This window comes from Nipponia nippon, unplaced genomic scaffold (assembly GCF_047370975.1).
Source record: "Nipponia nippon isolate SJK-2023a ecotype South Korea unplaced genomic scaffold, ASM4737097v1 scaffold_27, whole genome shotgun sequence".
Taxonomy (NCBI): domain Eukaryota; kingdom Metazoa; phylum Chordata; class Aves; order Pelecaniformes; family Threskiornithidae; genus Nipponia; species Nipponia nippon.
Window position 1 is genome coordinate 2809496 of NW_028262344.1, and position 25369 is coordinate 2834864.

Consider the following 25369-nt stretch of genomic DNA (forward strand, 5'->3'; position numbering starts at 1 on the left):
CTGCATCTCCTGCACTTGGGACGTGACAGGACCCCGCCATGCCTGGACCCTCGGCGTGCATCCCCTGGGGCGGCTTCAGAGGACTCAGGGAAAACCTGATGGATGCCCTGAGTGGGTCCCTGGGGACTGCGCTGTCCATGCCGCCACCGGTGCCAGGCACGTTCTCATCCCCAGGCTCTCCTGTCCCCCTGGAGAGCCGCGCTCGGCGGAGCAGCCGGACCCTTCAGGACTGTCAGCGGATGATTAATGACCAACAACCCCGAAACTGCCCCGATTGCCAGTTTGGGTGTTGTTTGACCTGGTGCTTAATGAGTTCAGACATACTTCTGCAAGCCACTTCACACGGGCAGCTGGGCAGTCTCATGGAGCCCAGTGGGGCAGGGGCACGCACGTGTCCCCCAGCCAAACTGCCCCGTGCTCCACGCTGCTCTTGAGCGTCTCGTTTGGGGTGTGCAATGTCGGGGACCGCAACAAACTAGTGCAAGAAAGCCCTAAACTAAACTCCAGCTGCCGTGGCGTGGGCCAGGCAGGGATGCTGGGTCCATGGCAGGGATGCTGGGTCCCAAGGAGGGATGCTGGGTCCCAAGGAGAGGTGCTGGATTTGGGGTGACAAACCCCAGCGAACCTGCAGAGACGGGCAGCACAGGAGCCGGCCCCTCGGCTCCCCCCCGGTCCTGCCACCTCCGTGGGGCTCGCAGGGAAGCGCCTTTCAGGGGGTCAGCGCCCAGCTGGGCTTTTGACCGACAGCCACATTCCTTTGTCCTGATTTTATTCATTAGCAGCGTTTGGCCTGGACACAGAGACAGCTAATGAGGGACTGAGTTTATTGCAGTTTGATTTTTCTGTTAAAACAATACAATAAAATAAATGCACTTGGAAATCTGGTATGTGTTTGTACATAGTAGATTTATGGCTCTGGAGGCTTCCAGAGAGACTCAGCCTTTCATTCCCTTCCTTATTGGAATAGATCATATTGCAGAGTTTAAAGGGCTCTGGAGTTGTGATTTATTTGAAGGGAGAAACTAGGGAAATCCAACTATCTGTTCCCTGGCTCAGATCATCCAGTAACTCCCCGGCCAAGGGGACGGATCTGCACCTCCTCCACGGATTTTTTTTTTTTTCTTTTTTCCTCCTGTCGCTTACATTATCCCGCTCTAAATATATCACTGAGACAGGGCTGACTCCTGACCTGGGCTTCAGCACCTCACTGAGGCTTCCCCAGCCCTTCCCGGAATCCCACAAATAAATCAGCCTCCTGGAGCCCTTTCCGAGCAGCTCCGTGCCGCTCACGGGACAGGACCTGCGTGGGGCGGGCACTGCCTTGATCCAGAGCAGAGATCAAAGAAGAGGTCTTGTTTTTATCTCTGGAATCGGGTGATAAATCTCTGCCACTGGTCCCTGGTTCCTTTCGGGGGAGCCCCTTCCCCTCCCTCGCTGCTCTCCCGGCATTTGCACAGCCCCCGGGCAGAGGAGAGCACAGCAGCTTAGATCCAGGTCAGGATTCATGCCTGAAAGCCTTTTTCATGCATTTCCTAACCCACCAGCCCCTGCCTTGTTCCTGCGGCTCAGCCGGACCCGCCGATGGTGGGATGATGCTGCAGCTCCTGCATCCGAGCAGGACTGTGCTCCGGGCCGGGGCTGCCATGGCCACTTCCCTCCCACCCTCACAGAGGAAAACTGGGTTTTGCCCCTCTCTGAGGTTTCCTGCACCCCAGGGATGAAGTTGTGGGGCCAAGTGGAATATCACCGCGATGGCTCGACACTCGGTGCTGCCATGGTGCACCCCAGCACCATCCCAGTCATCCCAGTGGTTCCCATCGGCAGGAACAGGGTGAGACTGTTCGCCCAGCCCAAAAATGAGCTTTTTCTAAAGCATTTGGCTTTAGAATTCTCTGGGTTTTGGTGCAAAACCCCTCCTGCCCCTCCCTAGTCCTGGGCACCTCCAGGACATCTGGGAATGACCAGTTTGGGTCCCGCCAGCAGCATTCATCCTTCCCCGTGCCGTGTCGGGAGGCTCACAGGAGGAGCTTTCCCTTCTCCTCTGCCATGTCCATCTTGGCTGTGGGACAGACGAAGAAAAGGAAGGTTTCCAGCCCAGGGGGGCACCGGCTCTGGCAGCCGCTCTCCTCCTCCCGCCCCTGCTCCATCTCAGCTTCTCCAGCCCATGTTTTTCACGGGGTATTTTCTCTCCCTGCACACAGACGGGCTCTGTTTGCCATTAGCTTCCCCTCCTCTGCCCTAGGAGCTGATCCGAGTGCTAATTCTCACGCATGTTTTGGGTAAATCTACTTTCTTTCCCGGGATGAATTGTGGTTTCCAAGCGCCATTAATCATTTCCCTTTAGAAAACAGCGTCAGGGGGCTGGAAACATTGCTCCTTTATTTACTGGGAGGATGACCTGGCACGCTGGCGCCCAGCCACGGGGCTGGCGTCTGCAGGACGACGCAGAGCAAAGCCTCGGGGTGAGCTCCCCTCCGTTGTGCCGGGATGACGGCGTTGGCTCCCACTGGGACCGTCCCCCCCCCCCGAGGACGAACCTCCTAGCCCCGAGGTTAGGGGCGAGCAAGAGGATGGAGGACTTTCCTGAGAGCCTCTTCCCGGAGGGGTCGTTCCCCAGGGAGCTTGTGTGCACCATGAGATGTGTCGTGGCGACGGCAGAAATGCCAACCCTGTTCTCTGCCTGCCCCAATGCCCCTCAAAATGTCTGGGGCATGAAATCAGGACCCTCCGCTTATCGCCCGCTGGCGGGGCTCGGGTGGGCAGGGAGTCAAAGGAAACTTCTCCTGCCCCGATTGCAGCGAGGGTAAAGAGGTGCAGCAAGCACATGTGAACGGTTTCCTCCTTTCCAGCTCAGGACTGTCAGAGGATGATTAATGGCCAATGCCGCAGAACTGCCTTGATTGCCAAGTGCTGTATTGTTAGCACTGACATGTAACGAGCCCGGACATACTTTAACACAATTCTGCACCGTAATCTGCAAATAACGTTCGATAGACTTAATTTGTTAAGTATTTCCCCCTTCACAGTCCCTCTCCCCACCTCCTTTCCCTTTCAAAGCCATGTCAGAGCAGCCAGGGGCCCGGCCGAGTGCCCCGCAGCCCCCCAGCCCCGCTGCAGCCCCAGCGCTTGCCGGGGATTGCCCTTGCCGGGCTCGGCTGCTCCTTTAGGTTTCGGCTAGGGAGCAGCTTTCTCTCTTCTCCCCAGCCAAACCAAAAATCAACTTTTTATGCACATTCAACCCTGTGCAAATTCAATCCCCTGCTGCTGCCGCCGCGCTCCGGTGGGAGCTGCAATAGTTACTGGCAATTTTGGGGTTCCGCCAGATGACTTTGGGGCTCCCCAGGCCAGTAAACAGGTCACCACGCCAGCTGGCACCGGGGTGAGAGGCCCCTTGCACCCCGAGCGGCTCCTGGCTCCCAGGTAAAAGGCCCGGCAGAGCCGCGGTGAGTTACAGCAGCTCACGGAGCACGATTCATCCTCCAGGCACTTTACAAACATCGTATTAAATAGTTATTAGGCATCACGGTTAGCGAAGGGATGGGTTTGCCTTTTAAAGCAGCTTCCCCCAGGAGTGCCGGAGCGGCCCAGCCCAGGGAGGTGAGTGGGGCTGTGCCGGAGGGTGCTGGGAGCACTGATGGGTGGGGATGGGGATGGGATGGGATGGGGATGGGGATGGGGATGGGGTGAAACTGTTGAGCAAGAGCTTTCCACTCCACCGCTCCGGCTGCACACAGAGGTAACCTTAAACGCCGAAGCAGGAACCGTGGGGACAGAGTTTTTCCACCCCTATTCACAACTGTCAGGCGGTGATTAATGGCCAACAGGCTCGAAATTGCCTTTATTGCCAGCCCGGCATTGTTACTTGTGACAGCTAATGAGGTTAGACAGACTTTTACACAGCGCTTTACGCGGGTCCCGGCGGAGCAGCCCCGGGGGGTTCGGTGCCCTGGGCGGGGGGACCCTCCCCGCTCCCCAGCAGCGACCAAGCCCGGGCACGTCCCGGGGGGGCTGCCAACCTGCCAGCCCCGGGTCGGGCCCCCACAGGCAGGCTGGGACCGTGCCTTAACGAGAGCGCCCAGGGACCTTCCAACTTGTCTCAATTAACTTCGCAGTAAAACCCGCGAGATATTTTTATACGGGCTGCGCTGCAGCGGGGCGGTGAGGAACAGGGCAGGGATGAAAAAGTTTTCAAGTGCCGGAGAGAAGTGAGTGTAATAAACCACTTGTTCATATAAAAAAGCCCGTGCTGTTAAAAAGCAGAGAGCCGCGGCACAGACACCACCGAATGTTCCTGGCTCCGGGTCCAGAAGTAATGATTTTTTTTGCCTCTTTTTTTTCTTTTTTCAGGATTATTACAAATAATATTTACCTTTGTGCTAGTTCACATCTTGATGCTGTTAAACACGTGGCCGCAGCTGGTTTCCCATTCAGGGTAATGATATAGCGCCGATGTTATGAAGCAAAACCTCGCCTGCGAGCCAGAACACCCCACATTTAAAAATCTATTACTTTTCAATATTATATGAATGTACTTTGCTTCAGCTCAGAGCAATTTCCTAGTTTACCCTTATTAAACTGAGAGGGGGCTGAGCAGAGGTTCTTGATTTATGAAACACATACTGGATTCATTAAAACCTTTAAAGATTTAATACATTTTATCAGGGTCTTAAATCTGGGCAAGCATTTAAAAAAAAAAAAAACCTAATACAGGGTGTATTTCATCTCTGGCACCCTTTTGCGCTTATTTAAGAGCTGTAAAATTTGGATTGACAAATATCGCGGATATTTCATTCCTTATTTCTAAACGGCGCTGAATCCTCCTGACAGGTTTGTTATATATAACCCTCGGAGATCTATCAAGTGTAAAGATCAAATTATTCTCCTTTATTGACACTTTATACATCTCTCCCATGTTTTTTAAGTCCCCTTCAACAATTATAGAGGTGGAAGATTTAATATGTTTCCGCCCGGCCTGTCGCTTCTCCCCTTATCGCCCCTCCGCCTGCCCGAACAAGGCCCAGACGGGGAGCAGGGGGCTCGGTCGTGGCGAGTGGGGGCCCGAGGAGCGGGGCCGTGGCGGGGCCCACGGGGGCCAGTGATGGCCACCATGCGCGAGCCAGAGGTCAGCGCAGGGGAGAACCTGCCGTGGGTGCCTCCCTGGGGGCAAGGCCCCCGCGGGGCCGGGCGGAGCGCCCCGCCACGCCGCCCTCCCGCTCTTCCCCGTCCTCGGAGCGGGGACCCGGGAGTGCGGGGGTGCGGAGCCCCCAGTCCGGCCCTGCGGGGCGAGGGGCGCTGGCGAGGGCGGGTCTCGAACCCTCGGCCCCGAGGTTCCCGCGCCTCCACCGCCCCCTGGCGGGGCGCCGCCGCGGCGGAAGGGGCGGTCGCGCTGTGATGACGTCAGGGCGACCGCGCCGCCCGGGAAAGCCGCCGCTGCCGCCGCCGAGCGCCGGGCATGGCCCAGCTGGGCGCCATCGCGGCGCTGTCCCTCAGCTTCCTCGCCGCCGCCTTCCTCTCGGCCATCCACAAGATCGAGGAGGGGCACATCGGCGTGTACTACCGGTGAGGCGGGCCCCGCGGCCTCCCCCCGCCCGGGCGGGCCGGGCCGGGCCCTGGGCAGGCCGCCTCTCACGGCCCTGTTTCCTTGCTTCCTTCCTTCCGCAGCGGCGGGGCGTTGCTGACCTCCACCAGCGGGCCCGGCTTCCACCTCATGCTGCCCTTCATCACGTCCTACAAGTCAGTGCAGGTGCTGCTGGGCCGCTGCCCTCCCGCCCGCCCGCCGGGAACGGGGCCTTGCCGCGGGGGTTGGGTCGGGCTCCGCGGGTCTCCTGCCGCCCCCGGCTCTGCGGGGGCGCGGGGTGGCGGCTTCAGAGCCGCTGTGGTAAACGCCGGGGCTGGGTCGTGGTGGCGGCTGGCGGGGGGGGGGGCTTGTGGCCGGTACCGGGGGAGAAGCGGCTCTCGGGGCTGTCCCGCTGAGCTCGGCGTGAGAGGCCGGGTGAGGCAGGTTGGGCCCTTGCTTTTAGCCGTTCCCCTGAGGGGTGCAAGGGGGAGACGTGGGCAGAAACCTGCGGCTGTTTTGTATGCTTATAAACAAGCAGGATTTGTGCAGGGAAAAGCCTGTCTCTTAAGCCTCTTTTCTTAAATCTCTCTTCAGACCACGCTGCAGACAGATGAGGTGAAAAACGTTCCTTGTGGTACCAGGTGAGACGTTCAGCTGTTACCGCCCACGGTCCTTCCTTTTTGCTAGAAACCTTTCAATCCTTTCCCTTTTTCCCTCACTACTTGCTACAGCACACTTTAAAACGTGTAGGTTTGTTTTTACGGACTGGATTTCCCACCACCACCCCAGCTGACATCAGTGAAAGGCTCTGTAATGCATCGCCCGAGCTGATGAGCCCGGCTGGGCTCATCCTCAGTGTCTGCCCTGAGTTTTCCAAGCCTGGGCCTGCATTTCGCGATCCAGTTTCTGGAGACGGGTGTAATTGAAACCAGGAGCCTGGCGCAAGGAGTGGGGCGCTGGAGCTTTGCTGGAGCGCCGCAGCGGTGCTGCACGGTGGATGCCGCGCTCAGCCCGCTAGAGGGGAGTGTCCTCCGCTCAGAAGCTGCCCGGCTGCACAGGCGGAGCACTTGGCCTCCGGCAAAATTAATTTTTTTTTCCCTTTTTCTTTTGCAGTGGAGGAGTGATGATTTATTTTGACAGAATTGAGGTGGTGAATTTCCTCATCCAGAGCGCAGGTGAGTTCTTCCCTTGTGACCCAGCAAATCCCGCAATCCGGTGTTGTTTGTGCTCCTGCTAGTGTGAGATGAGGTGAAGAGGCTGTGGGTGGTTGCGCTTTGATTTGGAGCTGGGGTGTACCATGGATATTCCCCTGTGTACCTTGTAAAGCCCCGTACTTCCTGGGCAGAAACTTGAAACCAGATCTCCCAGACATTTTGTGTGTTTATTTCTTGCACGTACTTGTTCTTTGCTGGTAGTTGCTTCACTAGTACCTGAATACCATCCATCGCTTTTATTATTTGCATTATTGTGGCACTACTGGGCTTTATGCTTCAGTGAGGAACTTCTGATTTGACTAATGACGTGTGCAAGAGGTAGGGGAGACAAGGTGTCTGTGAGCAGAAGGCTGGCTCTGAGGCCCAAGGAGAATGACCTGTGCAGCCCTTTTTCCAAATTCTTTGATTTTTAACATCCTCTTGGTTACAGGCGTGGCATAACTGCCTGGCTTATCGGCGGCCTGCTTCGAGACCTCTGTTTTATGCCAGCTGCAGGATGCCCTTCCCTCCTGCACAGGCCACACGGTCTCTGTATTCTGCAGCTCGGACACAAGCCATGCGTGTTTGCCGATAGTGTAGAGAGGGCTGTTATGAGTTAGATGGCCTTCTGTTTACAAAGCATGCGACAGAATATTGGTTAGGGTGTTAGAAAAGATTAGCAATAAATAAAACTCCCCTGAACAAAGTATTCGTGGTGCAGGCTTCTCTTGTGGGTGGATTCCTCATTTCAGATTGGCGCCGCGTCCCTTGCTGCTGTGGCTGAGCCGTAAGGTTTTCACTGCGAGTGCTCAGCCCAAGCCGAGACATCCCTCCGGCCCGGCTGTTAACACCGGTTTCTTCTTTTGTAGTATACGACATAGTGAAGAACTACACCGCTGACTATGACAAAGCTCTCATCTTCAACAAGATTCACCACGAGCTGAACCAGTTCTGCAGCGTCCACACGCTGCAGGAGGTCTACATTGAGCTGTTCGGTGAGCTGCTCTGACCTTTTGCTGTTGGGCTGATGGCTCCTTGAGTGATGTTTCTGATGGCTCTTTGCGTGGTCTGTTGGTGCAGAAGTCACTGCTCCCCACTGATGGGCTTTTTACCTTTTAATCCAGTGTGGAATCCAGTTTTTAATCCTGTTTGGAATCAGGATTGTTAACCAGCTACCGTCATTTACTCCTTGTTGTCTTTTGGTGCTGAGTGCTTCAGTATGTTGTAACAAAGATAATCCAAACCCAAACCTGCCAGTAGGAGCGGAGGGCTTTAGGGAAGAAGGGAGCTGTAATTCTGCGGCGTTCTTTGTGTGTTTAGCAAATGTGACTGGTGGAATTGTTGCAGGGTTTGCTAGTTCAGATGGAAAAGCCGGTCTTCTGCTCTTTGCTGTTACAAAAAGTATGAGCAAGCGCTCCCCGGCCTGTGTGTTTGATTAGCTTTGTGTCACGCACGTTGCTGCAATGCCCGGGCGCCGCGAGTGAGTGCTGGAAAACAGGACTGCTTGGCAAGGGCCTGCTGACCTTCCCTCCCTCGCTTCAGGCCGCTGGGCAATCAGGCAGCCCAGACGCTGGGAGAACGCATTGCAAGAGACTGTCTGAAGAAAAGTTGTGGTTTCTTGGTAGAAATAAACCGGTCACTGCCAGTGCTGAGTGTTTTGTTTATGGCTTTGGACTGACAAGAAATCCCTTCCAGCGTTTCAGTACTACAGCAGTGCTGACTGCGGGCAAAGTGTTGCTGTAAGTGGTTTTGGACCCCAAATGGACAGAATTTGTGCCTGAAAGAACACAGGGTGTTTGCAGACTCCTGTTCTCTGTTCAAACTGGGATTTTCAAGAAGTCTGGCTTTCCACTTTCTGACAGGCCTCTGCACAAAATGCAGAACTGGGGCTCGGTTCCCCTCCAGTTCCTTTATGGGACTGCTGGCGGGTGTACTGGTTCTTTGCCGATGGAGCCTCCAGATGTCGGCAGCTGCTGACAACAACTGCTTGAAACGGACTCAAAGCCACTGATTTGCACAGAAGGAACTTGTATAAACTCCCGTGTAGCTCTTTGTTTGAGCTGCGTGTTTTCTGGCTCAGGAGTTCTGAAATGGGGCGCAGCCTGTTTCGAGCAGACGTACGTCATCCTCTGCCCCCGCAGCTGCGAGCAGGTGCAGGAAACTGATAACAGCTGTTTCCGAAACTCCTGGCTGAACTTCGTTATGAGCGTGAGTTCCAGGGAGCTAAACTGGGACCAAAGCAAATAATCAAGGAGTGCAATGTGATCGCTTTCAGGGCCGTTACATTTTTATTTTCCCTTTGCACTTCTCGGCAGGCCCCAACTGGAAACACTGCTATCCTTAGAGCTTTTCATTGAAGCAGGGTTTTGGTTTGTATTTCCTTTTGAAATTTCTTAGCTACGCTGGAGTTAACTGTTACCCGTTGAGCCAAACAGACGTTACCAATGGATTTTTTTTTTTTTTTCAGCCTATTAAAATAACTAATGCAGCCATTTCACATTTCTGCCTTTCCATTTTCTTCGTCTCCTGCTGGCACAGATGCAGTTCCTAATCAGTCACGATTTAGCTGGACCACATTACTTCAGGATGCAGTTGAGAAAATATCAATGGAGAAGTGCATTAGGGCACAGATTCTTTGTTGTAAAGATGCTGCTTTGGCTCAGAAAGATTCCAAACTGCAGGTTGTGGGAAACTGGAAGGAGTTTCATTTTAAGCTCTGCCATGTTCCTGTAGTCTGTCCCAAGCGTTTGCCGCTGGTCAACGCTGCTTGACATGCTGAGAGAGATGGGAACCTGCCTTGGGGTCGGGGATGGTTTTTCTCAGCCCAGCACTTCTACATCAAACTTATATTTGTACTTACTTTCCAGGAATAAGAAATCTGCGCCGTTCCAGCTAATTCTGTACGTGTTGACAGCAAGCTGCCTTGCGGGGTTTTTAGTTACCTTTTTTTTTTCCTCCCCAATCAGATCAGATTGATGAAAACCTTAAACTGGCCCTGCAGCAAGACCTAACGACAATGGCCCCCGGATTAATTATACAGGTAATCAGGATTCCACTTTGAGATGTCTGAGGTGCAGATCATAAGGAGGGGTAAGGGCTAAAAGGAAATAGGAAGCTGTGGAACTTTTTTAGAAAATTGCTTTATAATACAGACTTTGTTTAACTTGAGGAATGAAAACAGTCTCCTTTCCACCCCCTCTTAGCTTTGATGTGTTGGATTTCTTTTCGTGTTCTTCTGGGTACTGGTTTACCCAGGTTGTAATCTCCTGTCACGTCAGGAGATGGTTCAATCCTACGTTTGCTCTGTGGAGTTTGGACCTGGTCACAATTTCTGCAGCACGTGAAAGCTTTGTGTGGCAGAGCATGCCCTAAGCGTTAGCTCCCCCTTCTTCTGCAGCCTCGGGGACCATTTGGCTTTTGATTGTTGGCCGCTTGCCTATGTTTTCTTCGGTTTCTCTTTCCAGGCAGTTCGAGTAACAAAGCCAAACATCCCTGAAACAATCCGGAGGAATTATGAGCTCATGTAAGTGCCTGAGACTCCCACCTTTGTGTTACCAAAAAGAATTGGTCATCCAGATTAATGTGTTTTCACAGCATGCAGTGATCGGAGTGCCCTCTGCCAGGCCTGCTCTCAGCCTCGTGCTGCCGTTCAGAAAGGGTCTGGGGAGGCTGCACCAGATGAGCACGTGTCTGTCACTGTGAGTGGCTGGCAGGTGACTGCGGAGTTAGAAGGTATTTCTCCATTTTGAACACTTGAGCACAGAAATTATTTGCCCAGGGGCTCCTTCCTCTTGACGCCGGCCCTATTTTAAAGAGGTCTCCCAGAGTGTGTGAGTGAGTGGCAGGTGGATAGATTCCACCACTAATCCTGTTGTTTGACTAGGATGGAGAAACTGTTGATTCAACAGGCTGAAGACTTGCAAAGCTTTGAAATAACTTTCTTTAATAGCACTTGACATACTGATCCCTTTTCAATGCTCTGAGCCAGCTGCCTTCTCTTGCACTCGATCATTCAGAAATGCTTACATTCTCTGAGCGCTCTGCCAGCAGAGCCTGTGTAGGCCAGAATAAGATCCCTCCCGTCCATCTTGCTTCTCTAGCACTTCATATGAGCTTTTGGTATCGTGGTAAGTCATGTACGGTATGGTCGTGATAGGTAGAATCCCAGTCAGCCTGTTATCTGTTGCCATAAATACAGCAGGATATGTGTTGAGAGAGACTTGTTCTTGGCCCTAATCTCTTTCCTGATTGGGAGCAGGAGCAGAGTATTTTATTTATATACACACTTCTAAAACTTCTTAGTGTGCATACAAAACGGTAAGATAGAAAAGGCTTTAGCAGGTAAAATGCACAGAGCCATTTGATTGAATGAAGGGCGATTTCAAAGCTATATACTTCCAAACGAAGAAGAATAACTGCCTGTGAGGGCAAGACGTTGACAGAATTTTAATTTCTTACTTTGTTTAAATAATTTCCTCATTAACAGTAGCCCAGAAAACTTACAGATGTGTGTGGTCTGTGACCTGCCTCTTGTAGAAGGCGTTACGGCAGCCTGCAGGGAGTGTTTCCCACTGACTTGGCTGAAAAGTCTTCCCGCTATGGAGGGGAGGAAAAGATGCTGTGATTTAGAAAAAAAGCTCTGGTACATGCCCTCACTTTCCTGATTGCTGCCTGCCCTAAACACATGCCAACAGCTCATCCTGGAGATGTGGTAGGCCACACCACTTCAGTAAGCTCATGTTTTGTAACTGGCTTCTTCTGGCTCGCTAGGGAGAGTGAGAAGACGAAGCTGCTGATTGCGGCACAGAAGCAGAAGGTGGTGGAGAAGGAAGCGGAGACAGAGAGGAAGAAAGCCCTCATCGGTCTGTATATCTTTGCTCGAAGGCAGTAACCATAGCGGGGTGTGGTGGGGTAGGCAGCAAAAAGAACCCAGACACCGGGGAGGGATGCACCGGGTTCGCTTTTGGGTGATCTTTCTGCTCCATCTCTTTGCTGCTGATCTGAAAGTCTTCCAGAGAAACTCAAGCGTTTCTCAGGTGGGTTCCAGCTTTGCCCACAAACGGAGACTGATGTCTTCTGAGGGCTGAAAATTCTTCCCTCAATTTATTTCCACCAAAAGGGGGTGGTGAGGACTTCCAAGGGTGAAGTTGCTTCTGGCATGAGGAAGACTGCGTGACGACAATGCGGATGCGTTCTTTTTCATTTCAGAGGCGGAAAAAATCGCACAAGTTGCCGAAATAACTTATGGACAGAAAGTGATGGAAAAGGAAACGGAGAAACGAATTTCGGAGATTGAAGGTGAGTGGTGAGCTTTCCAAGAAGTAAATGTTCTGTGGGGAATTTTATGTAAAGATCCTGAAGCAGTTCACCGTGGAGTTCAGTAGTTCTTGAAGTGTGTGTATTGACTGTGTTCTTCAATCCAAGCTGACATTCACAGGGGTGAAGTTACTGGTCTGAAGTCTTTCATTTTAGCCCACGTATGTGGTACCTTACATATTGCATTGCAGTTCTGAATAAATGGGTCTGAATACTCAGATTCTCCAGACGTTTTCACAGCGTATTTTGCAGCGGAGTTTTCAGGGGAGCAGATCAGTCAGGACAGTAGAAGGCGTTCAGGATACTTGGGCAATGACAAAGTTAGTGAAGCTTGACTCCAGATTCTTAGGTGATTCTTCATATAACGTAAGGGGAGGAGGTATAGTTGTCACAAGTACGGAGAAAGGGAACAGCAGGCTGGTGTCTTCCTAAAAGAAGTCGTGCCGGGTTTTGGATAATGGCTGCGGACGCTCACAGAGAAGTGGAAGCATCCTAAAATATTACTGTGCAATCTTGTGGGGGCAGCCACGTCTCTTGATTATCTGCACTGGGGTAGGGTTGTGGCAGCTTTCTATCCTTTTCTTGCTTAGGATTGTTCTAGAACCTCTCTCTCGGAGGGAAGAAGAGGTATGCAAATTTAGCTTTAGTTTTTTGTGTAGTGTGAAATATTTAGAAAGCAAAGTCTGGCTATTGCACACTCTGCAACAGCGGGGATCTCTTATGTAGCTTCCGGCTCTTAAGGGTTGAGAGAAGGGGAGGGGAGCTTTTTCTTTTGAAAATACAGTATTTTGCTTTAACCAATAAATCTGTAATATCTCTGGTTAGTTTGCATTTTTGCTTTTTTATCTTCCTTTAGCTTTGCAGCTAACTACTTTTAGGAACTAGAATTGACCAGAGGCAGGAATAGGAATGCTTCTTTGCAGACTGTGCTTCTTGAAACTCCCTTTCTCAAGGTGATCTTTCTAGGAGGTTGTACTGTGAAGTTAAGAAGATGTCCCCCCACCCATCCGATACAATGCTTTGTCAAGGAAATTCCAGGACATGAAAAGGGGTCTGCATTTCCAGCTCAGAGCGGCAAGGCCTTATTTTTCAATTACATTCATTATAGGCCCTGTCAAGCTTTGCAGAAGGCCACCGAGGAGCCAATTAAGAGTTTTACAGATCAGCAGCTTCTCATTAAGAAGCTCTTCACAGAAATAGAATGGTTTTTATTTCTTATAAATGTGTGTCACCGGGTGGCAGGCTTTCAGTTCAACTTTGTGCTGGCAGAGGATTCCTGTCTCCCTCATTCTTTCTAGTGTCTCTGACCACTCTTTTTAGCCAAAAGAGAGGAAGTCACGGGCCAAACCATCCAATTGCTTATATGATTTTTAAGTGTAGCAGCTCCAAGGACTCCCTGCTAGTACAGGTAAACAAATGGTTTATCCAGCTGTGCAACTCTGAAAGCCAGACTGGCGTGTATTACAATCGTGTGGCTCCCTGTCATAGAAGGAATGTCAAGAGATGACATCGAACCAGCCAGACGACGCTCATCTTAGCCTTAACATAGTGGCCTGACATCGTATCGTTACTATTGGATAGATAAAAAGTCAGAAGGAAAAAACGGAATGCAATGCAGAAAGGGGAGGCGTTTCTGTCCTTAAACGTCTTTGCCGGGAGTCAGGAATGTCAGTATCCTGCAGGATTAGACCCTTTACGCAATTGTTGATATTGCAGAGAAACAGCTCGCTGACATCTCTCCAAGGGGCAGAGCCTGTAAAGGTTAAAATCGCCTGCCTCTACGTGCCAGAATCTTAACCTCAGTATCCCAGACAAAATCCCATCTGGGGAATTGCTTTTGCAGTCACAGGCTTCATCTGTAGAGCAGTCTGCTGTGCTGTTCTCGGAGTCCTGTGCAAACGTCGTGGGTAAATACCACTTTTGCAGTGGAACGGTTGCTGCGTTTTCAGCACGAGAGTTAGTGGCTGGCTAGAGAAGAAAGAGCGTTCTCAGCCCGCGTGACAGGGGTAGTAATAAAAACCTTATGTTTATAAAATGCTTTGAGGTCTTCAGCTGCAGATGCAATTTACTTATTTAATGCTATCATCCTGCAGCGTTATAGATGTAAATTGAGATCCTGTTTCTGGGTTTCCCGTTTTGTTCCCTCTTCCCCTTGTTGTATCCCGTACAGTTTAGATGTGGTACCGGCCACTTTAAGAAGTTTCCAGCTGCAAATGGTGCTAACATGTCTGGAAATAAAAATCTGAATACGACAGCATGTGTTTTCTTCCAGATGCTGCATTTCTTGCAAGAGAGAAGGCAAGAGCTGATGCCGAATGCTACACTGCTATGAAAGTAGCCGAGGCTAACAAGGTATTGTGCTTTCCTTACGCTGTGCCTTGAAGCAGAGCTCCTTACATTAGGCCGTATAGAAGCACTCAGCAAGAGCAGTCTGTCTTCATTGTTTGCTTGTTGTGTCGCGTTGTTTAAGTCAAAAAGCAAAACAAAGCCATCTCCCCTCAGAAAAACTTTCATTGAGACTGAAACAATTAGATCCTTATTTGCAAATTCATTTTCTTCTCCGGACAGATAAATTTGTGTCAGGATACGTGAAGTATCTGGTCATCTCTGGAGACAGCTCTGCTAGGCGCTAATGGGGCCGCGGCTCCTGTAGATAGAGTATCGGTTTCAGTATTGCCCTTTCACGCCGTTGTAGTCAGAAATGTCGATTCGTTCCAATCTGCAAGCTGGCAAGCAATCAAAGCAGGGACATCTCTAGAGTGACAGGCAGGCTTAGAGTAAACAAGCATTCAGGTAGAGAACAAATGGAACTGAGCTTATACACCAAACTAAGCAGCCTGGCAAAGCCTTGGTCCTGCAAAAGAAAAAAAAAAAAAACCCAAACAAAAAAAGCCCCCTGGAATCAAAGAAATTATACGGATAGAACTGCTAGGTTTGTTATTGCCACAGCAAGTTCCCACGACATCCCAGCAGGAAGACCTTCTGTTTTGTAAGGGTCAGTGAGAATGGACAGAGGTCTGGGATGTTTGTGCACAAGTTTCGTCCCAGTTATTCTATCCTCTCTGTTACAATGTCGTTATCCTGAACGAATGAGCCCTGCTTTCCGAAACAGACTCGTCAATCTGCTCTCTGGAAAAAAGCCAGTTGTATTTCTCTTTCCAGTAGCTTGCATTGCGAGGGCTTTCAGTGAGTTATGTGCTTTCGAGCATCTCCATCTCTGGTACGTTTGGATTGAACATTTCCCCAGCTGCTTCCATCACTTTCTCATTTTGCCATTTAGTCACTGGGATTTAGAGCTTCGCTTAGACGTACTGAAAGAGAGCTGCCTTCTGGGCACTCCGTCTTTTCAGCTGAAGAGAGGATGAGCATGCGTGCTAGCGTTGTGGAAAAGTGGATGCCTCGTACGCTCGTGGCAGAAATTTGCTTTTGACTGAATCCGAGCTGTTGGTGATCTGTTTTCTTTTTGTGCAGCTGAAGTTAACTCCTGAGTACTTGCAGCTGATGAAATACAAGGCTATCGCAGCAAACAGCAAGATATATTTTGGCAAAGATATTCCCAACATGTTCATGGACTATGCGGGAAGCCAGACCAAATTTGCAGAGGGACTGGCAGAAGGAATCCAAGAAGAGGATGGGGCAGGAACCAGTGAGGACACAAAACTACTTCATAACGTCAACTGAAAAGAAAGATTTCTATTTGTTTTATATCAAAAGAAACATGAACTGGGAAGTTCCTTTTTGTTTCCCCCTTTGCTGTACTGAAAGAGATGGATCAGACTTAATCCTTTCAATCTTTTGTATGACAATTAGACACAAAGACTTTGGTATTTACGGGGTGTTTTCTGGTAACTTCTAAGCAACCAGCTCCAGGTATGTCCTCTAGATGCACCTCTCTCTGCTCTTGGACATAGAGACCAAGTTATTCGGGAGAGGCTAGCTAGACTATCTGTTCTGCAGCCAGCTTAGATGGGTACTTAATTTTGGATTGAGGTAGTTTGTAGCAGTCGGAAGTAAAGAAATGTTGAGGTTTTGGAGGGAGGGGAATTGCTGCTACAACTTGTTTTGGTTTTTTCTCTTGTTGGAAATTTCGAGTACTTTATTTCAAACCCCTTTTAAAGGTGCTAGACTCTTGTACACTACGCGTGTCTGCTTGAAGGCCCGCACCTCGTCCAAAGGGCTGGTTACTGCCCGTGGTGCGGGGCGCTGGGACGATCTAACAGCCTGTGTCTGTGCTCCAGGTCTGTCCTGAGTGCAGGGTGTAGCAAATGCACAAAACCACCTTTTACTGAGGTCTGAGCCGATGGTTTTGCCTTGGTGGGGCAGCTGAGACCGCGTGCAGAGTGAGTTACACCAGTTCAGCTGCGATCCTGCAGGTTACCTGGTTGCCACGGGGGGGATCTAAGCCTTAGACCATGTGTCACGCAAGCAGTGGCCCAAACTGTTCATTTTCTGCATCTTAACACTGTTTTTTTGTTTTCCATTTGTCATGTTTGGGAAGGGCGAAGGGGAAATCTGTGTTTTGAGGCTTTTGCCAGCAGTTTCGCTGCTAGGTGCGGGGCATGGGCCTGCTGATGGCGGCAGTGTCCTGCCAGTGGGTAACTGGTTGATTTTCAGTGAAACCAGACTGCGAGCATGGTGCTCGGCACAGTCGTCCAAGTTAGAAAAACTAGGGAGAAAAGAATTTTTGTCTCAGGGACCCTGACTTTGCAAAAAGCCTTGCTGGCGAGTAACTGCTTGAAGGACTAGTCCCATAGTCGCTACAGCACGTTGTCTGCCTCCGCAAGACCAACTGGATTTCAGTGTTTACAGTGTCTTATTAGAAAGAGGACATTCAGGTAAACTGAAATGAATGGAACCGAGTTGCTGTTGGGTTTGCTTTTTTTTTTTTTCTGAATAGACCTTGTGAAAGGAAGATTTCCTAGTAGCAAAGGACACGCAACATCATACTGAAAAGTCACAGGGCAAAGAAAAGAACCTCTTGTCTCTGAGCTGTCCAAAGATAAATTTTCCTTTTTCGCTCAGAACAATGCTATGTAACGTACCTTTCACTTCAGAAAACTGATTAATTCTGCACATGCCAGATGCAAAGAGGTAATAGGGTTTTGTTTTACACACATGCAAAACTTGAGGGGGTGTTAAAGACACAAGTTCAGGCCTGGAGAGAACGTTGTGTTTTTTTTTTCCTCTCCCTAATCCATCTGCCACTTGGCAGGAGAGCCTGTTTATTAATTGCTGTTATAATTTGCAGCCAACATACTAGTATGAGATGATGCAAACGTGTTAACTTAATTGTCAGAGACCAGCCTATTGCATTTACAGTCTTGTGCCCCAAACGCTTGCTACATACTACACTTGGTTTCACTCTTCAGTGTTTAAATATGCATTAGTCTTTTTAATAAGGCAATCACACTAAGATAGAAATCTGATGAATTTCAGCTGCTGGTTCCAGTATTTTTACTTCAGTTTTCTTTTCCCTGTTAGGAGAGTCACTATTGATACTTGCAAATGCAAAATAAAAGATAAGCATCAGTTCCTGCTGGAGAAAAGTCCCACCTCCTATGCGTCTTCTTTCTGTTTGTTGGAAAATACAAGCTAAGGGAAGTTCCATCTCCAGACCTATGCACTACATTAGACAACACAGCAGTCAAAAAATTGCATCAATAAGTAGGCTGTGATATCACTAACTTTTATAAATAGGTCTCTGCAGGAAGATTATGAACAGGGAATAGAAGAAACTTAGGAAGGAGGTAATAGTACCTAAACCTTTGAGGATGATCTCCTTTGGGATTGTTTGACATTTCACGTTAGAGATTTCCGCTAGTAACTAAAACATACTTTTTACGCGAGTATTTTTCACTAATGAAAAGACCCAAATTAGCCAAAGTGGTGGCATGAAGTGTGTTTTTGTATGACTTCACGGTAAGATGATAGTTTGGAATAAATAGGTCTTAATGATTTTTTTTAATTGAAAACATTACTGCTAAAGTATTCTTGTAATTTAGTTAAATTGTAATAAGAGTAAAAAAAGCAAAACCAATGTTGAAATCATACAAGTCTTCACATGCCAAAATCCATCGTTGCGTTTTCATTCAGGTTTCTTCATTATATGTATAATTTCCTTAATTTTCCAGAGTAGATCTGTCACTACATGTAAATCTTTATTCCATCTATCTCTAACTGATGTTTTATCCTACCTTCCATAATCTGAAATCTTGAAATGAAGATCTGTATTTTAAAACCACTCTGTATAACCAAGAAAATACAGGTTTGTGGCACTGCTGATACCTGAGAATTGCTGGCGGGAGGATGGTAATGCTTTACCAGTACAGTCTTTGATCTTCTTATGTATTGAATTAAAAGCCTTTTTATTTTGGTATTTGCTATGACAATAAAATGGCCTTCAATTTTAATACCAAGTCTTTTTTTTTTTTTTTTTTTCATGGATAACCTTTAACACAATGCGTAGATATATCTGCAGGGGAAGATTTACCAGCGGTAACATCAAGGCTGCTGCCGCTCCCGTGGGAGAGCGTGGAGCTGTGGGGTGCTGGCAGACGCACGCCTGTGCCGCTGCACGGTGCCGGTTCTCCCTTTCCAGTGAGCAGGAGAGAGGAAAGCAGAGCTCCAGCAGAAGAAGAGGGGCAGAGGTGTCCGTATCGGCTCAGCCGAGGAACGCCGCGAGCGTCTTTCGGACCCACTGTGCTAACCAGATTGGTGAAAAATACAATAACAAGACTTCAGCGGCAAATACCTAGGATTTGGTAAAGTTTGCAGAAAATCATTGTCATGTTTTAGCAGACAAAGGGCAGGAACCTTCTGGGTATTTTTAAAACAGCTGTGTAAATACTGTCATTGCTCAGAATATGGGGAGGGAGAGTAAGTTCTGCACATTAAGGCAAATATTTTAGTTAATGGGTTCCAGCTGGCAGTTTCCCATTCTTTCCATCCGACTTGCCGCGATAAAGGCTGGCATTGTCCGCGGCGCTGGGGCCTCCCGCGCCCTGTGGCTTCTCCGGCTGCGTGGCTGCCGCGGGTGGCTGCGGAGCTTCGTGGCTGCGCTCCAAGCGCTCCCCGCCGCCCGTCCCGGCCTTCACAGCTCAAACCGGGCCTGCGAAACAAGCGGTGTCGCCTGCCCTGGTTTTATGAAGTTTTTTTTCTGAAATAATTGAAATTTGCACCCTAGGAGGACTGCTCTTCATACGGGTGGGAGGAAAATAATTTTTTTGGGGGTGGGTTGTGGACTTTTTTTGTTTTGGGGGTGTTTTTTCTTGGAGCATGCAAAGTACGTGGGTCGAAATTAGTTCTGCAGTATCGTTGCGACGGGCAGTACTTGCCCGCTGAACAAACGAGGCCGTTGGCTGCCAGATTTCCTTTCCAGTCATGAGGGCCAAGGGTTTCTGCGGATGCCTGCCTTGGATCCGAGTGAAGGCTCTCGCCCAGACCTCTCCAAAGCTGCAGCGTGGTGGCAGCCGCCTCCTCTCCCCGCTCGCCTGCAGCGGGGATGTCGGGGCAGCGTTACGGGGTGCTGACACCGCTCTCGTTTCTTGCAGCCGGGACCCCCAGCTCTCCTGGCCGCCCCTCGGAGCAGCATCGCGTCTGCGCCTCCACCCCCGCCGTGCATGGGCAGGTAGGGGGGTCTGGGCAGCGCCGGGCGGGAGGGGGACAGCGAGTCAGTCCCGTTACCCGCGGCACGGGTGGGTGCCTGCATTTGTCCCCAATTTTGGCCAAAGCCCACAGAAGGCCTGAGGGGATTGTGCGCGCGGCAGGCAGGCCCTGCGGCCCAGCCTTGCCGCTCAGGAGCCCGTAGAGGCTGGCGGCTGGCCCCAGGCGGCTCGGGGAGCGGGGGCTGCCCCGGGCTGGGCCCCAGTCCCGCGGCCGGGCCTCCGCGCCGCCCTCCGCGCTGCCCGCCATGGCGCCCGCCGACCTTCCCAACATGGCGCCCCCGCCCCGCTGTCCCGCCCCGCCGCTGCCATTGGTCGGCGGTGCGCGGCGGAGCGATCCCATTGGCCGCGGGGCGGGGGGAGGAGCTGGGCGCGTGCGTGGCGGAAGGCGGCGGGGGCCGGCCGGGGATGTGGAGAGCGGGCATGGCCGCCGGGGACGGGCTGGGCCCGGCGCTGCGGGCCGTCACCGAGCAGGTGCAGCAGGCGGCAGCGCGGAGGCCGCAGGTGAGGGGCGCCCGGGCATGGAGGGGGCCGGGATTGCGGGGGGGAGCCCTTACCCCGCCGGCGTGGGCCCGCTCGCCATGGCGGCAGGTCCTCCGTCACCATGGAGACAGCCCCCCATCACCACAGGGACGGGCCCGCTGTGGGGGCGGCTGTCTGTTCCCCCCAGCAAAGGAGTCTGGACCCCCTCATCGTCCTTAGAGATCGGCCTTCCCCCCCCCCCCCGCTAGAGCCAGGCCCATCACCCCACGGAGGGACGGGTCCCCCAGCACCGTGGAGGTCGCCCTGACCCCTTCCCATGGCAGCCCCAGGCTGTGGGGTGATCTGAGCTGGGGTTGGGGGGTCTGGCTGGGCGCTGCAGGACACTGGGGAGAGCGTGGAACGGGTCGGAGCCTCCCCTGCACGTCCCACTCACCCTTGGGTGCTTCTGCAGGGGCTCCCGGCTGTGCAGCCGCGGCTGGTGGCCGTCAGCAAGACGAAGCCGGCAGAGATGGTGATCGACGCCTACAGCCACGGACAGCGCAGCTTTGGGGAGAACTACGTGAGTTGGCTGGGCCCCACGGGTCTGCGAGTGGGCCCCCACGCCGAAGGCAGGCGCCGAGCAGCCTAGTGCGTGTGGCTCTGCGTGTGGGGAGCTTGGCTTGGTTATAGCATCAGGCCCCTGGCCTTGTGTTAATGAGGCGCGCGTTGGTCCCAGGAACACCCGTTCCAGAGAGACCGTTCTTACGGTGCAGGCACGTCTGGCATGGTTTTAACGAGAGATTGTCTTGAATTCTCCTAGGTTCAAGAGCTGCTAGAAAAGGCGTCAGACTCCAGAGTAAGTACGCAGTTCCTTATGTGCTCTCTCTCCTTGTATAGCTGTGTCCTGAGAGCTGTTCAGCAAAAGTCCTAGTTTTTGTTAGGGATTTGGCAACGGAGGCTGTTTGATCCTTGTCTTTTCAGATAGATGGTGGGGTTATTCTTAGCTCTTTGCCTCTGCCCTGTTCCCCCTCCTTGCCTTGCTGGCTCCAGAGGATTCCGTGAATACGTACGCCTTATTCATAAAGTATTTGTCTGAACAGTGCTTTACCCTTTGTGCTTTCTGCTGTAGGAGATGCGCAGTCCTCATTTAAAAAAAAGATAGCACTCAGTTTGGGGGAAATATCATTTTATGACTCTTCAGTTACAAAAGAGCTTTGCCTTCCCCATGCACCGTGTCATGCTCTGCAGCCGCAGCCCCGTTCTTCTCCAGACTGTGAAGCAATCTCAGTACACACCACAAGCACTGCCTGAGATATGTCTTTCAGGGTCAACAAAAGAAGAAGATTGGGTGTCTGGTATTTTTTTTGTGGGCAAACTAAGACTTAAGTACTGGGGGGGGGGGGGGGAAGAGGGAATTGTCATTCAAACCTCACTGTTCCTCTCTGCTTTCAGATTCTGTCGTCTTGTCCAGAGATTAAGTGGCATTTTATTGGCCATCTGCAGAAAAATAACGTCAACAAGTTGATTGGTAAACCCTATTTAATTTTATGTGCAGTGACCCTGTGGGCAATAGTCTTCCAATGTTCAAATAATAACAACCTCATGTACGTTAACTCACCAATGCCTGTCTCTGTGAGCGAGCTGAGTTGTAGGTACAAAAACTTCTGTGCCAGCAGAATTGCCCTCAGCCTGTGCTTTCTCCCCAGCTGTCCCTAACCTGTTCATGTTGGAAACGGTGGATTCTGTGAAGCTGGCAGACAGAGTCAACAGCTCATGGCAGAAAAAAGGGTTGTCTCAGAAGCTGAAGGTCATGGTGCAAGTTAACACGAGTGGAGAAGACAGTAAGTGGCTTTTTCTGATGATATGCAGGTTTGTCCTGCTGACTTGATAGAAACAACCTGAATGGGATGGGTTGATTTGCGCTCTTAAAACGTTTATCTAAGATGAAACCTGATCATCTGTTGGCTTCTGCCTGGCTGCGGAGATGGGAGGTCTCTGGCAGAGCTTGGCACAAGTCTCCCCGCTTTTTGCCAGGTAAGCATGGCCTTCCTCCCGGAGACACCACAGCTGCCGTGGAGCACGTCATCAACAAGTGTCCGAGCCTGGAATTTGTGGGGCTAATGACGATCGGCAGCATTGGGCATGACCTTAGTAAGGGGCCAAATCCTGACTTCCAGGTAAGATTTTCTGGAAGAAAACGTCAACCATTGGCTGGGCTCCCGTTACAGTCTGCTGTCTGTCCCAGCCAAACCAGTACGCAGTCAAGCTGTAAGTCTGGCTGCAGATTCTCAATGGAAACACCTTGTTCAGAGTAGTACAGTCCTCTGAAGGGTCGGTATTAACGCAGGTGTTAGGCTCATTTCTGCAGAGGCCAGGTGCCCATATGTATTTGGTTCTGCGAAGCCGTAGCCAGGATATCAGCAGGGCACCTTGCGCAGCAGTTCTTGTCCTGGATGCTCTGGTCCTGCTTTCAGATGAGGTTTCAGTCAGCCTTCCTTTGCACGCTGTGTGCACAGGGCCGCATCAGGCAGAGGAACTGGGTCTGCGTTCCTCGTCTGTTGTCCTGGTGTGATAATTGGATGTCTTCAGGAGATGCGTAGACTTGTTTGTATGCGTGTTGTCAGTAAAGTAGCCTGCAATGGGAAATCTGCAGGCGCTGTTACGATGCTGCATAGCAAGCGTCAGTGGGAAGCGTGGGAATTGCACGTTCTGTGTGAAGGAGACTTCAAAGGAAGGCAGAAATCGTGATCTGTGAAACCCTGAAACTGAGCTGGCGTGGCTGTCGAGCGTGTGATCCTCTTTTCTTTCCTCCTCCCTTCTAGGTGCTGCTATCTTTGCGGCAGGAGGTGTGTGAAAAGCTGAATCTCCCCGTTGAGAAGGTGGAGCTGAGCATGGGCATGTCCACAGACTTCCAGCACGCAGTAAGTCTGGTTTCCTTCTGCCACCCCTTCTCTCGGGAACCAAACATTCCAGCACCAGCAGTAGGCACCCCAAAGTCCAGCCCAGGCGTCATCCAAACGGGCCTCTTAAGCCTTGGATGGAGATACGGATGGTGCTGTTCCATGAGAAACAGCTCTCCTGGTCCTGGGATAGAGTTCTGGGGATCAAAACAGCCCCTAGCCATAGCTGCGGATGGCGAGTACGTGGGGAAGCGTCCTTCTGTGACATGGCGAGCGTCGAGGTTGGTCACGGACTGTGTTGGCAGGTGTGGGTGGCCGCCCTGCCCTGAGCTCCTCCTTTCTGTCTCTTCGTAGATAGAGGTTGGATCCACAAACGTCAGGATTGGAAGCACTATTTTTGGAGAGCGAGATTATTCCAACAAAGCAGTCGGTGGCGAGGCCCCTGCTGAAACTAAAGGCAAAACGGAGACCTTGACAGCGCAGGGTCATTAGATGGAAAAAAAAGTGGCCTCGACAGAGGACAGATGATGGGAGACCTCACTATGCATTCTTACCTCCCTCCGTGTTGGCACCCGATCGTGATGGTGAGAGGGAATTCCTCATAACAGAACAGAGGCCAGAAACGCCTCGTCATTTATTGTGATTATAGAGTACCCGTAGAAACTGGAAATTTTTATAACCAACAAATGATAAGAAAATTTGTGATTGAAAGTGACTGTGGTATCTTGGCTCCTTCAGGGTCACTAAGAACAGTGACTTTTGGATAACTGGGTTGAACAAACGAAGTATTTGTCAGGATGGAGTTGCTAATGAGCAAGATGTATCTGCGGCAGTGTTGGTGATTATGTTTTCACTGAAGACTAAATTCTTCATTAAACAAGTTATAATCTTGCCAGAGACCTATAAATGTTCCCCCAAATAAAAGTTTTGCACGTGGTCGCTACTGAGGGATGCTTACGTAGAAACTGTGATAGAGACGTACTGCGACACCGGAGAGACTATATCCATTTAAGCGGAGGATGAATAACAGGCACACAAGGATGGATAAGGAGCACAGTTGCCAGCATGAGTTCATGGCGTAATGTTTTGGATGCAGGCTGCAGGTGTGGGAATGTCTTTTCGGCTGAAGTTTATATCTGTCCTTTTCAGGCTGACACTGCTGACTTTTCCCATTGGTTCCACGTCTGCTCAGACCTTCTGGGATGCTTTCAACCTTCCCCTTCCCCTCTTGTGAAGTGGTGTTGGGAGTTATTTTCACTCTGTGTAGTAGGTCTTGATGCTGTAAGTTCTTTTCAGTCAGAACGGGGTTTTTCTGCAAGGTCCCTGGTCTACCATCAGCTTGCTGTTGCTTTCCAAGGCAAGTCACGTAACCCTTTGGTGCCTCCACCATCGCGTCTGCATCTGTGTGAGGAAAATAACGCTTGCTTGTCTCACAGGGCAGCGGCGAGGTTTGCTAGAGGCCCTTTGGGAAAAGTACTTCAGAAAGTAAGGTATTATTATTCCACTGTGTTCTAGGTTCCTGAAAAAAAATCCAGCCGCCCCTGACAGAGCTTCTAGGCGATGTCTTAATATCTTAAGCGCTGGTCTAGCCTTCGCTTCTCCTGGAAGAGAGAAACGACTCTTTCACTGCAGTAACTGCTCTATTCGGGTGTGAGCCGAAGCTCCTGCGTTGTCACGTGCTATTTGGCCAACGGTAGCTGCGGCAAGTCTCTTGTAACCTGTGTTACAACTACGTTTTTGGGCTTTTGTGTGCTGCTAAGAGGAGGAGACATTGGTTGCCAGCAGAAACATCCTTCCCAGGCTTTGCTCTGTGTGCGTGTGGTTAAATCTAGCTGTTGGTTTGACTCTCTGACTATAAACGCTGAATGTAAATGAAAAGAGTCAGCTCTAACACCAATCCGTCGTAGCTCCGTGGTGTAGAAGCAACATGCAGTCGGAGCTGCCCTCCTCGGCACTGCACCATGTGTTGTTTCATAGTCTATTAATAAGAAGTGGTGAATTTTAATACCATCTGTGCCAACTATAAAGCTATTAAAGATGTTATTTTTATGTTCCAGCGTCGTGAATAAATGCCCTGAGTTGTCGTTGAAGCTATTTCCCTAACCTGGAGCTGCTGTTGAGCGAGACTTGCTTGTCTCGGGATGGAGGGAGGAGGGTGGCTTGAAAGACAGCTGAAACAGAGCTGGCAACGAAAGCGAAGCTTTCTTTGATCAGAAGGAGGCAAAAAAAAAAATAATTGCCGGGTTGGGCGAGATGTCAGATGGCGTGAGCTGTTTCTGG

The 25369-nt window shown here is 50.8% G+C and overlaps 2 protein-coding genes across 7 annotated transcripts; both read left to right on the forward strand.

Annotated features, from left to right (window-relative positions):
- Nucleotides 1-5368: 5368 nt before the first annotated feature.
- Nucleotides 5369-19694, forward strand: ERLIN2 (ER lipid raft associated 2). Of its 5 annotated transcripts, XR_015705908.1 has the most exons (13): nucleotides 5382-5559; nucleotides 5662-5733; nucleotides 6152-6198; nucleotides 6671-6732; nucleotides 7620-7745; nucleotides 9717-9790; nucleotides 10215-10273; nucleotides 11521-11612; nucleotides 11959-12048; nucleotides 14339-14418; nucleotides 15538-15936; nucleotides 18533-18827; nucleotides 19617-19694. XR_015705908.1 is itself a non-coding variant. In XM_087762735.1 (11 exons), exons 1-11 carry the CDS (start codon nucleotides 5453-5455, stop codon nucleotides 15745-15747), a joined length of 1029 nt encoding a protein of 342 aa, XP_087618861.1. In that variant the 5' UTR covers nucleotides 5381-5452; the 3' UTR covers nucleotides 15748-18476. The 5 variants fall into 5 exon arrangements, 3 of the variants coding, with proteins under 3 accessions (XP_087618861.1, XP_087618862.1, XP_087618860.1); XR_015705910.1 differs by lacking the exon at nucleotides 15538-15936 and having other exon boundaries at nucleotides 5369-5559; XM_087762735.1 differs by lacking the exons at nucleotides 18533-18827; nucleotides 19617-19694 and having other exon boundaries at nucleotides 5381-5559; nucleotides 5662-5743; nucleotides 15538-18476.
- On the forward strand, nucleotides 18936-25145 carry PLPBP (pyridoxal phosphate binding protein). 2 transcript variants are annotated; one of them, XM_087762738.1, is made up of 9 exons: nucleotides 18936-19269; nucleotides 19617-19693; nucleotides 20662-20769; nucleotides 21010-21045; nucleotides 21642-21717; nucleotides 21896-22030; nucleotides 22224-22366; nucleotides 23012-23110; nucleotides 23444-25145. In XM_087762738.1, exons 3-9 carry the CDS (start codon nucleotides 20719-20721, stop codon nucleotides 23579-23581), a joined length of 678 nt encoding a protein of 225 aa, XP_087618864.1. In that variant the 5' UTR covers nucleotides 18936-19269; nucleotides 19617-19693; nucleotides 20662-20718; the 3' UTR covers nucleotides 23582-25145. The 2 variants fall into 2 exon arrangements, with proteins under 2 accessions (XP_087618864.1, XP_087618863.1); XM_087762737.1 differs by lacking the exons at nucleotides 18936-19269; nucleotides 19617-19693 and adding an exon at nucleotides 20079-20231.
- Nucleotides 25146-25369: the final 224 nt, after the last annotated feature.

Coding starts and splice junctions, on each gene's coding strand:
- ERLIN2 (XM_087762734.1), top strand. CDS start 5,392: ATGACGTCAGGGCGACCGCGCCGCCCGGGAAAGCCGCCGCTGCCGCCG. Junction 7,746..9,716: donor GGTCTACATTGAGCTGTTCG/GTGAGCTGCTCT, acceptor CTCCCCAATCAG/ATCAGATTGATGAAAACCTT. Junction 12,049..14,338: donor ACGAATTTCGGAGATTGAAG/GTGAGTGGTGAG, acceptor GTTTTCTTCCAG/ATGCTGCATTTCTTGCAAGA.
- PLPBP (XM_087762737.1), top strand. CDS start 20,136: ATGTGGAGAGCGGGCATGGCCGCCGGGGACGGGCTGGGCCCGGCGCTG. Junction 20,232..20,661: donor CGGCAGCGCGGAGGCCGCAG/GTGAGGGGCGCC, acceptor GTGCTTCTGCAG/GGGCTCCCGGCTGTGCAGCC. Junction 21,718..21,895: donor TAACGTCAACAAGTTGATTG/GTAAACCCTATT, acceptor CTTTCTCCCCAG/CTGTCCCTAACCTGTTCATG.